At 39.3% G+C, this 12,051-nt stretch overlaps 3 protein-coding genes across 3 annotated transcripts; 2 read left to right on the top strand and 1 right to left on the bottom strand.

Annotated features, from left to right (window-relative positions):
• Positions 1-365: 365 nt before the first annotated feature.
• LOC101293550 (mitotic spindle checkpoint protein MAD2-like) lies at positions 366-2,004 on the top strand. Its single transcript, XM_004309981.1, has 7 exons — positions 366-618; positions 740-755; positions 881-1,011; positions 1,106-1,226; positions 1,315-1,418; positions 1,524-1,645; positions 1,739-2,004. The coding sequence occupies exons 1-7, from the start codon at positions 543-545 to the stop codon at positions 1,793-1,795; spliced, it is 627 nt and encodes a 208-aa protein (XP_004310029.1). The 5' UTR covers positions 366-542; the 3' UTR covers positions 1,796-2,004.
• An 810-nt stretch (positions 2,005-2,814) lies between these two features.
• Positions 2,815-6,048, bottom strand: LOC101293843 (trihelix transcription factor GT-1-like). The gene is made up of 5 exons (XM_004309982.1): positions 5,379-6,048; positions 4,429-4,467; positions 3,843-3,974; positions 3,479-3,703; positions 2,815-3,211 (listed from the first exon to the last, which is right to left on the bottom strand). Exons 1-5 carry the CDS (start codon positions 5,929-5,931, stop codon positions 3,009-3,011), a joined length of 1,152 nt encoding a protein of 383 aa, XP_004310030.1. The 5' UTR covers positions 5,932-6,048; the 3' UTR covers positions 2,815-3,008.
• A 2,759-nt stretch (positions 6,049-8,807) lies between these two features.
• On the top strand, positions 8,808-11,266 carry LOC101293653. The gene is made up of 3 exons (XM_004310138.1): positions 8,808-9,305; positions 9,384-9,946; positions 10,588-11,266. Exons 1-3 carry the CDS (start codon positions 8,808-8,810, stop codon positions 11,264-11,266), a joined length of 1,740 nt encoding a protein of 579 aa, XP_004310186.1.
• Positions 11,267-12,051: the final 785 nt, after the last annotated feature.

Genomic DNA, 12,051 nt, shown 5'->3' on the forward strand with positions numbered 1-12,051 from the left:
GAGAGAGAGAGAGGGTATTTTAGACAATAAAAATAGGAAAAAAACTGAAGTTTTGGCTAATAGGAATAAGACTTTAAAGAGTCTATAGGTTGATGGAAATTTTAGAATCTGATTTTATTGATGGGAAAAAAAATCTCTAAATTTAAGGCTAATGAGCATTTTCCTTACACTAATGCTTAGATACTTGTTTCGAAAGTGTTTAATGCTTAGATAATTCATCGAAAGTGCCACAAAACACACAAACCCTTCTCTTCACCACGTGGCCGCTTGTAAACGATACAGACTGGACCCCAAAAATTTAAAATATTACCGTTCGATCCTCGAAAACATAGAAAAAAGGAAAATAGCCGTTGCAATTCCACTACTTGTCGTTTTTTTCGTTCAATCAAAAAGCCCTAAAATTCTATTTCTACTTATTTCTTCAGCGTTCTCAATCCACACACCGCTCCCAATCGCTTTGCAAAGTTGTAATCTTTCTCTCGATCCAGTTTGAATCGGATCGAAATCGTTATTGGGTTTTGGATTTTGCGCACTAATCACTAATGGCTTCATCAAGAACCGCAACCAAGGACATCATCACTCTGCGTGGCTCCGCCGCCATTGTCAGCGAGTTTTTTGGTAATGGAATTCTCTGATTCAGACCCATATGATTGTTTTCTTTGATTTTAATTGCCGATTTCTTTGTTGGGTTTCTCACTGATCTGGGTTTTGTTGTTTTTCTTTGTGATTTTTCTCTCAGGCTATTCAGCGAACAGGTAATGGGCATTGGATATTGATCTTTGATCTTGTTCTTGTTGTTTATGCTATCGATTGGGATTTTGGGGTTGTGAAATTTGATTCTTGAAACTGATTTTGGTTTGAAATTGGGGGTTTTGTATAGCATTTTGTACAATCGAGGAGTGTATCCTGAAGAGAGTTTTGTCAAGGTCAAGAAATATGGGCTGCCTATGTTGCTCACCCAGGATGAGGGTCTTAAATCTTTTCTGGCCAATCTGACGTCCCAGCTTTCTGGTATGGATTTCTCGTTCTGGGTCTGTTTGGGTGTGAATTTGAATGAAAATGTTGTTGTTGGGCACTCACATTTTGATGTTTGGATCTTGTTTAGAATGGCTGGAGTCTGGCAAGTTACAGAGGGTTGTTCTGGTGATCATGAGCAAGGCTACTGGTGAGGTTCTAGAGAGGTGGAATTTTAGTATTGAGACCGACAGTGAGGTTGTCGAGAAGGGGTGAGTCAGTTCAATGTTGTGAAATTTTTTAAGAGTGTTGAAATGTCCTTCGTTTCCTTACTAAAGCAATTGATTGTTTTGAGTGAAGTGTTTCAAGGGAAAAGAGTGACAAGGAGATTATGAGGGAGATTCAAGCAATCATGAGGCAGATTGCTTCTAGCATTACTTACCTGCCATGCCTTGATGAACCCTGTAAGAAAACACCACATATACATGTTTTTCCAAATGCTTTATCACTGCCCAAAAGATCTATTTCTTTGTGTTTGTTGTGCTCATGCGATCTGATTCTTGTTTTAGGTGTTTTTGATGTTCTGGCATACACTGATAAGGATCTTCAAGTCCCATTCACTTGGGTGGAGAGTGATCCCAAACTGATAGCCAATCCACAAATGGTGAAACTGCATTCCTTTGACACCAAGGCAAGTTTGAGTCATTGTAGTTTCGTCTCTGATTTTTTATTTGTTGATCGAACTGTTTTGCTGATTATGGATTTGTTTGTTGGCTCTATGCAGATTCACAAGGTGAACACTCTGGTATCCTACAAGAATGACGAATGGGATGAGGAATAGGATCTGGTATCCTACAAGAATGACGAATGGGATGAGGAATAGGATTCCATTTGTCCTCCTAGACTTTGGTGTTGTGAATCTTTCTGTTCACATTTTGTTAATAGTTCGAAAAGTTGATGCTGATGTACTAGTACTATCTATTTGCAAGATGTTCTCAGTAAGATGAATGTTATCAAATTTTTCGGGTGCATGTATAATATGTGAGTTTGATGTTTTGTATACAATTCCATGATGTAAGTTTCAATTCCATCCGGATCTTTAACTCTGTCATACTTTTCAGCCTCCTAATAAAGGAAACCATGTCTTCAGTTTTCAGCCTCCCAGTCAGATAAACCAATCAAGCCACAGGAAAACAAAACACCATGAAATACATGTTGCTGAACTCTTTCAGCAGCAGCTAACCATTATGGCAGAAACTGCAAAATCTATCTACAGGTTACAGTTCTGCAAAATACATGTTGCTGCACTCTTTCAGCAGCAGCTAACCATTATGGCAGAAACTGCAAAATCTATCTACAGGTTACAGTTCTGATGGGCTCGAACAAAGTATGGTAGAATTGGCAAAGATTCCTGACTCTCACATCTAACATAAAGCCAATTTTGTTACCGAAACTCAGGCTCTAGTTGAGCGTGTCTAAAGCTAGGCTGACTTGCTTGTAGTAGTTTGTATTGTATTTTCTCTCATCGAGATGAGAAAGAGAAGAAAAAGATGATAAAATCGATCCCTGGAAAATATGTCAGTTGGTGATTGGGTGTGGAAGTCTTACTATTTCTACTCTGCGACTCCACAAGATCACGACTGAGTGCTAAAATTCTTGGTCAGAATGAAACGTACAAGACTTTTTGGGGTGTGGAGATATTCTTGGTCAGAATGAAATGTACAAGACTTTTTGGGTTGTGAAATCTCCACGCTTTTTTTCCTTTTTTTAGTTAACAAATTCATAAAAAAGACAAAATTTAATTCACTAAAAGACAAAATTTAAGTTACCAAAAAAAAAAAATGTATATGAATTTCAATTCGGGGTTTGTGGATTTCACATCCCAATTTGTAACTCAAAACAAAGACATTTACAGGTTATGTGCAAGAACAGAATCTGTACCAGCTCTTGGTTATTGTTCTATCTACCGTACAAATGGAGTAATCTACATAATTGAACACACCAAATCCACCCGCATCCAAGGAGAAAATAATATAAAGACACATGCTTTGCCCTCAACTTAAACCACGATATATTGCACCAGGTCGGAGATCATCCATATTTTCAATATTTCTATACCCATCAAACTCCCGCAAACATGTCCACCCACGACGGGTTAGGAATTCACGATAATCATCTTCAGTGTAAAAAATCTTCTCCTCTGTATGTACCGGTATGTTGTCTGGCTCATCATACAGGCAAACTTTCACGGCCATACCTGAAATTTGGACATTCAGCATCAAGTTCTCATTATGCACAGGGAACACGTTTTCAAATGCATTATCCAAAGGCACCTTCAAAAGTACATGACCACGTCGACTTCAACCTAAATAATGTGGTATTTGTCTTGGCACCTTTAAAGTTCTCATCATATCAATTACCGCAAACAATATCAGTTTTGATGAAAATTTGCAAAATGATGTTATGACTTTACTGCTGCTTAAGAAGTATCTAACAATTATCATTGTCAATACAAAACATATACCTTCGTCAAGATGAAGGGTGTAACTTCCCAGAGGCATGTCCCTGTCAAGACTTCGGACAATCTGGTCTTCATCCTCCAACCAGAAGGCACGTTTTGTTCTCAACCTAAAAGCAGACTTGATGGCCTCCTTAATGGCATCTGCTGAGCCATCAATTCCTATCCTCCTAGTATAATCACCCCAGGTTACTACTATGACTCTCCCTCCATATGATTGATTCTCCCCACCTGCCAAGGGGGCAAAGAATTGAAATAACAGTCATAGAGAAATAGTCACATTTGATGAAGAAAAGTCCAACATATTCGAAGCATAAATACATCAACCAGATGCTAATTGAAAAACTGTGCTTCAATTTAGTTGACTTACCATTTTCAGGGGTTTCTCTCCAATTCCAAGGTGCACCTCCGTTCACTGCAACTGCATCAGCTACAGTAATGGCAAGAGGATGACCATCATGGTCCAAACCTGTCTCGAGATTGAGTGTTGGCCTGCCATTAGCTGCACACCGAGCAAGTCAAAAATAGAGAAAGAACAGGTCAGTCTTGAGACAAAAAAGATATATAGAAATAGAAAGGATTCGTAACACTCAAACATAGTGTATTTCTCCATTTTGCACCTTCTTCACGCACATACAGAAGTCAGCATTGCCAATATTTTCACTTGTTATTTTATGGTAGTTATCACTTGATGAGTGTTCATTAGACTTTGATTTCTGTCTATTGTAATGATAACAATATCCTACATGGATTTTCTTTCTTACTTCTGTAAGAAATTATACTTTCATATCAAAACTATAAATACCTGCATCTGCTTAACCTTAATCTCCTGTTTAATTCCTGATAGCTTGTAAGCAACCAATTTATAAAGTGTTTATGAGTAAGCAGGCAAAGTTAGATGATGAAATAGATGCATGCAAGTAGAGTATTGAAACTCAAATTACATAAGCAGCTACCTTCCACATGTGCAAAGGAAATGTTTGTATCTTCCATCCCTGCATAATCAAGAAATGAATCAATGATCTTTCTAATGTTATCAAAACATAATGGAGACAGAAAGGGTTTGTGACAGAAGGACGACGGCATAGTTTTTGTTGCCAACTTTTCCATTGTAGGAACGACAGCACATTAGCAGAAATTTCAAAGCAAAAAAGGCTAAAGAACATTAGAAGGAAAGTAATTCCATATGAAATAATTCCTTGTTTACAGGATTCTACCAGTATTTTAAATAACATCTCTATGATCAACAATCAGAAGACAATAGAAAGACAACTCCAATGCACTACGGTGGTAGAACCTTATTTACCTTTTATGAGTATATCATATACAAAAAATCACAACAAAAGGAGTACATTTCCAAACCCATACCACTTGTCAATCCAGAAATTCTTTTACCACTTCTTCCCCAATATCTCCGTCCATTTATTTAAGCAAAAGATGAATTGAAAGTGTGAATCGTAGTTAAGTGCAATGTCGTATGAAAAACAATCCAGGCCTAAGCCGACGCCTATCCCCAACAATCCAGAGCAGTTCAAAATCCATATAATATCAGATAACTTTCCGATATTTTTCATATCTTAATAGTGTCCATATAGATTAATCATAACTAAACGCTACCACTCCAAGAAGCATAGAACTCAGCACTTTGAAGACCAAATTCCAGATACAGTAACATTTATAAGTTCAAGATACCAAGAGCACCCCTAGTACATTGAATTTCCACCAATCTGTTTCATAGTAACAGTAAGCACTAAACACCACCAATTGGGAGAACATGAATTCAAATATGTACACCCTCTAACAACACAAGTCAAAGCAAACTGGAACCCAAATTCTTTCACCAATATTGAATCACTTAGCTCAAACTATACAAACCACATTTAGTAAAGGAGTAAAGGACCAATACCTTTATCCGAAAACTGCATGAAAGAATCAACCTTGGGTGGAGTAGGACTTTTATACTGCCCATTCTTGTTCCTGTCCTTCAAAATCTCCTCAATCTCTTTATAATACGACATCTTGGCCGACCCACTCCCCTTATCCTGATGATGCTTAGCCTTCTTGAACTCCTTAAGCAAGTTCCTCCACTTATCAGTGCACATATTCGGGTTCCTGTCGAACCCTTTCTCCCTCATTTTCGCCGAAATCTGCTCCCACAAATGCTTGTTCGACTTGGAAGTGTTGAACAAGCCGTCCATCTCTCTCCGCAGAGCTATCAGACTCCGAGTCTCGTCCTGCACCCATGTCTCGGCTCTTTTCTTCTGCTGCTGCGGCTTCGCTTCGTGGTCCTCCCCGCTGCTGTCACCCAGTAGCAGCAATTGGTTAGGCTGCTGATGATGCTGATGATGATTTGGGTGATGGGTCTGCGAGAGATCCTCACTCGAGACCACCTCGATCATCATGTCTGCTTCGTCGTTTTTGTGAAAATCAATTGGGTGAGGCTTTTCAGACAAGTACATGGTGTTGGGTATTGAAGCTTTGGCCGTCTCTCAATTGGGGGTTGTCCATAAACAGAAAGTGAGAGACTTCATAAGCAACAGAAGCAAACCCATTTATTTTGCAAGTGATTATCAAACAAAGGGAATTGAATTGATGTGGACCTGTCTATGTCGTCTCTGGTTTAGTGAAGCTTGATCCCAAGCTAAGCTTAAACAGTCAAGCTTGTGTTTGTGTTGATTTAGCTGTTACTTATTTACTGTTTTCAATATAAAAAAAATTTAAAAAAAAAAAGTAGGGCTTTGCGCCCGTATCGGCACCTTGCGCATGATGTCTGTTCTAACCATTTCTTGTTTTGTTAAATAACGAAAGTCTTATAATGCTAGTAAACCGAACAATTAATATACAGTATTTTGATTTGGTTATTTATGTCACATTACATGCATATATACTAAGGATCAAAATCAAGGGACATCATATTTTACATAAATTTTTACACATGTTGTGAACCATTGGATTTAAAAACATTTAAGGGCCTAGATTTGTTGTCTGAATGATGTCAACACACTCAAAATGATGTGGTGTTGTCGGTAATAAGAAACTACCTTCTCCGCCCATAGACCAGTCAAGAAACTTGTAGATACGATGTATAAGCAACGACCTCGTAGACCGTGCTCCGGCCATGGCAGGCCCCGCCTTCGACATACTTCCGGTAGACCGACATCCGGGCTACCCTGTCATGGTGAAGGATCATCAATGCCACAACGGGAAAGTGCTCCTCTAAGCTCCACAAGAAGACACCATGAGAATATATATATATATATGTAATTAGTCCCACATCGGAAGTATAATATGTAAGGGAACCTTTCTTATCTATAAAAGGAAGACTTCTCATATGTAGAAAAATATCTCTCTCAACTAATCCAACTCCTTCCCGACTCAACTCCACACTTGTAACAACTAAGGCATTGAGGCCTTATGATAGTAGATTCAAGTGGATGTAGCCATGCCCTCCGATGGCATGGTGAACCACTATAAATGTTGTGTCTTTGTGTGTATGTATGTTCTACCATGCTTCTACATAGCCTACAGGTTCTTGCAAAAACAATTGGCGCCGTCTGTGGGAAGTGTTACGAAAAGTCATGTTGCTCTGCCTCCAAGAGGTAAGTCACTCATGTCCATGAGAGCTATAGGGCCATCAGGCCGTCCCCAATCCCAGGGCTCAGTAGGTAGCTCAGTCAGTGGGACAGCAGGCTACCCAGCAGGTTCATGCATGAAGTCAGCCCATGGTGTCCGGTATGCAGCCCCAAACCTGGCCCAGCCATCAGGCAAAATTGCTTGACCCGCCCAGGAGCCCTTCATCACCGAGTCGTCCCCAAGAGCAACCAAAACTGCTCTGACCGACGCTTTTGGGCAGCCACAAGTGTTTCACCGAGATCATGATGAGTTCATGCGGTCACGTGAATAGTTTAGCCATCTATGTCGACGGGATCCCGAAGACTTTCACCGGCAACGTTCATCACTTCTGCAGCCGGGCGTTGTCCAATCAACATGGTCAAGACTCATCTGGCCTCCTAATCTCCGGTACCCATGTGATCCCATTCGATCTGCGATGCAAGGGGCCTGATCCAATTCGGGCGGTCACTCAACGACCAGCCTCCCGGTGACATTCGCTAACGAGGCATAAGACTCGAAAATCTTGATTAGGATTTCATCACGGCCTGCCGTCCAGCTATGTCTCACTCGGTGACCTTGCCGGTCTGGTCTGCAAGTTAAGCACACGGCATCAAGCATCATTGGCAAAGCTCAATCCAATCATCGGGATACCAGAGGTATTCACCAGAATATGCAAGTCTTGCAGGCTCTGAGGAGCAAGGGCGGACGCAGCATATACTCTGGTGGGGCTCAAGCCCAACCAAGAATTTTGGGCCAAAAAAAAAAAACTAAGATGTATACTTATTTTTTTTTTTTGTTGTTATATTCCCCAAGCCCCAACCCCAAGCCCATGTTTTTTTTTGATACACCCTAAATCCCTAATCGGCTGATCCTAATTCCCCAGTCCCCACTGCTTCAATAGTTCATCAGTTCATCAGTTCATCTCTCTCTTTCTCTGTTAGTCGACCGTCGACGGCGACCGGCGAGTGGCGACACCCATCTGGCCATCTCATCTCATTGATCTCAGGCTTCTCAGCATCTCTTCTCTTCTCTCATTCTCTCTTCCTCTCACTGTCAGTGTCTGTCTCACATCGACTAGCAGTGTCGCAGTCTCGCCGAGTCGCAGCTTCCAGGCCCTCTAGTCCTCCACGGCTGACGGCTCCAAACCTCCAGTCGCTCCCCCATTTACCTCTGTTAATCCCTCCGTGGCTCCGTGAGTCCTCTTTCAGTCTTTCTCACTTTAATAGATTTGCTTCTCCTTAATCAAGACTCAAGAGTGTATTGAATTGTTGATTTGTTGTTACTGTTATTATAATTGTTCGGAATTTGATGTGTATGAATACGATTTGTTGAAATTTAGAGTGTTGAATAGAGTTAGGGTTTCGATTTCTAAGTTTGTTGTTGACCTGTTGTCCTGTGAAGTGTTGATTGATTTTGGAGGCTAGGATTGATTTTGGAGGCTAAGCATCATAGATGCAGGGAATTATGATTTATGGTGTATTGGCAATATTTTGTTTCTCTAATACTGAATGGTGTATTGGTAGGAATGGCAACTAAAGCGGAAGAGCTATGAAGTAAGAACTTGGTTGGATTCCCATTATTTTCACTGGTTCTCCGCTCTCAGGTTTGTCTCTCTTACTTTGTGTCTTTCTATATGAAGTATAAAGCATGCCTAATGATTTTGAATGAACTATGGGTTTGTCTAATATAAACATGTCTTTTAATCAATAGGTGTTAGAGTAAAATGTCGAATACAGGGCCAAAACCGAAGCGATTAAAAAAAATTACTGGATGGTTTCAAAGAACTAATGTCTCCTCTTCAAGTTCAAATTCGATTTCTAATCCTTCCATATCTTCTCCAAACATTGATCATCCACCTCAACCTTCAGAGTCTCCAAATATAGATGATCCACCACAATCTGTAGAGCCACCAAATAGGGTCAATGCTCTTGAACGTGATCTTGGATTACTTTCTTCTATATGGAAATATCCAGTAAATGAGCGTGATAGTGTTCGAAAAGCCTATATTTTGTTGGGGCCGTTTCAACCTGAGTTAGTGTTTCCATTATCAGAACATGGGGATCAACAACGTAGATTTCAGTATTCTTGGTTCAAGAATAATCCATGGCTTGAGTATTCAATTGCTCTTGATAAAGCATATTGCTTTCCTTGTTTTCTTTTTGACACTGAAAATTCGAAAAATCACACATTCACTGTTGAAGGGTTTAGAAATTGGAAGAGAGTTTGTGTTAGTGATAATATGTTGATGAAACATGTATGAGGCATTACATCTCCACATAATTCTGCAATGCAAAAATAGGATTTGTTAAGAAACCCAAAAAAGCATATTGAAACAATTCTTGAGTCAAGATCACTAAAGGATGTGGAAGACAACCGATTAAGGCTTAAGGCTGCAATAGAGGCTGCTAGATTGCTAGCTAATCAAGGAGCTCCTTTTAGAGGGCATGATGAATCTGAAGATTCCTTGAATCAAGGATATTTCAAGGAAGTCATAAAATCCTTTTCAAGAATGAGTGTGGAGGTGGAGAGAGTTGTTTTGGGAAATGCTCCTAGAAATGCTATGTACACTAGTCCAAGAATTCAAAAAGAGCTCCTAAATATTCTTGGTAACAAAGTGAGGGGCAAGATACGTGATGAAGTTGGGAATTCCAAATATTGTATTCTTGTTGATGAAGCAGTTGACAGTTCTAGTCAGGAACAAATGGCAATTATTCTGAGATTTGTTGATTCTCAAGGCCTTATTCGAGAAAGATTTTTTAAGATTGTGAGTGTTCCTAACACTACCTCACAAACTCTTAAAAATGAGATCTCGAAAGTTCTTACTATGTATAATCTTCAAGTGAGAAATATGCGTGGTCAAGGGTATGATGGTGCTAGTAATATGAGGGGTATTTTTAATGGATTGAAATCATTGTTTCTTCAAGAGTGTCCATATGCATATTTTGTGCATTGCTTTGCTCACCGTTTGTAGTTGACATTAAATGCTACAGCTCAAGGAGTGCATGACATTTGGGAATTCTTTTCTACCTTGAGTTTTATTGTGAATTTTCTTGATTCTTCTGCTAAGCGGCATTCTGCATTAAAAGAGGTGAGAAAGGAGGAAATTGCAAATTTGGTAGCTTGTGGGGAACTTCAAACAGGTAGTGGTGCTAACCAAATTTGTATTTTGCAACGAGCTGGTGCTACTCGTTGGAGCTCATATTCCCGTTCTATTAAGGCTCTTATTAAATTGTTTAGTTCTAAAAGATAACTCTTACTGATATGGTTGATCACGCACCTAGGGAATTGCAAGGACAAGCTAAGGTTGTTTTAAGGAAGTTGAGGACTTTTGATTTTGTGTTCTGTTTGCTTCTAATGAACAAAGTTATGAAAATTACTGAAGTTCTTTGTCAAACATTGCAGTGAAAAAATCTCGACTTTGTGCATGCTATGAACTTTGTTAGACATACAAAGTCACTTCTTCAAGATATGAGAGATGAATGCTGGAATGATTTGGTATGCAGTGTGGAATCATTTTGTGAAAAGCATGATCTTGATATGCCTAACATGAATGCTTCTTATAAGGATGGTATGGGTCGGGCTTGTCAGCAAATGAATTTCATTACATTTGAGCATCATTACCGTATAGAGGTTTTCAATGTTGTGATTGATTTTCAGTTGAGTGAGTTGAATAGAAGGTTCTTAGAAGAAGCATCACAACTCCTTATACTTAGTTCAACTCTGGATCCTCATGATAACTTCAGGAATTTTAAATGTGAAGATGTTTGCAATCTTGCAAAGCAGTTTTATCCTGAAAATTTTGATGATGGTGAAATGTATGCTCTAGAATCAGAGTGTGCATTTTATGAGATAGATATGCGTAATGATCCTAAATTCAAAAATATGAAGTCCATTTCTGACTTGTGCCACACCTTGGTTCAAACAAGGAAGTCTGAATTTTTCCCTATGCTTTATAGATTGATTTGTTTAGTTTTGACTATTCATGTCTCTACTGCTACCACTGAAAGGGCATTTTCAGCTATGAACATCATTAAGAATAAACTTAGAAGTAAAATGGGAGATGAGTACCTTGGTGATTGTATGGTCCTTCACATTGAGAAAGCGTATGCTGAATCTGTTACCAATGAGGAGGTGATTAAAGAGTTTGAAGCTTCATCAACTCGTAGAGTTAGTTTTAGTTAGTTTATGTTATCTGATTGTATTGCATTGCACGTTTATTTTAATAATTTAGTTTGTACTATAATTTTGCATATGCATTGGAGGGGTAAAGGCTCATTATGTCCCCCCTTGACTAGGTGTATCATTTTCTTTCAATTAATAAATTTCTCTCGCACCGTCGAGATTGTCCACTGTTTTTTTTCTTGGTTAGGAAGTTCAAGCCCAACCAGGGTTGAAATCCTGGGCCACTGCTGAGGAGTATGTGATTCCGTTCTCTGGCTGGTGCTCTCGTTGAGAGGAAGTTGGTCTGGACACCCAACATCTTACTTTGGCCACCCGCTCGGCATCTCCAGCATCATGTTTGTTGTTTGCATGGAAGTAAGAATGCAGCAAATGCAGCAAATCCCGTAACTAAACCAAAGCTAAGTTTTCTACTCTTGCATCTATTCAAAACGGCCGGGATATATAACATGCAGGCCTCGATCTTGATTGTTTATTCAAAATTGTTGAGGAAATTGTGTACTCTTAGTTGTTTGCATTGCATCCGGGCATTTTGATAGTCGCATATTTGTGCGACTTTTATCATGCTAATTATTCTTATTACTTATTTATTTTGTGATGTTTTCCTATTTTTAATTAACTTTATTTGTTTTTAGGTGTTTTGAAGTCAAACAAAGAAAATGAGATAATTGGGCTTAATTAGGACCCCTAATCCTAGTTGGATTGGTGATGGACGTGACAAATAGGTTCACTAACCTATTTCAATGAGAAGAGCAGCCGAACAAGGGGGGAGGCCGAATCAGAAAAAG

The sequence above is a fragment of the Fragaria vesca genome, unplaced genomic scaffold (assembly GCF_000184155.1).
Source record: "Fragaria vesca subsp. vesca unplaced genomic scaffold, FraVesHawaii_1.0 scf0513160_u, whole genome shotgun sequence".
Classification (NCBI taxonomy): domain Eukaryota; kingdom Viridiplantae; phylum Streptophyta; class Magnoliopsida; order Rosales; family Rosaceae; genus Fragaria; species Fragaria vesca.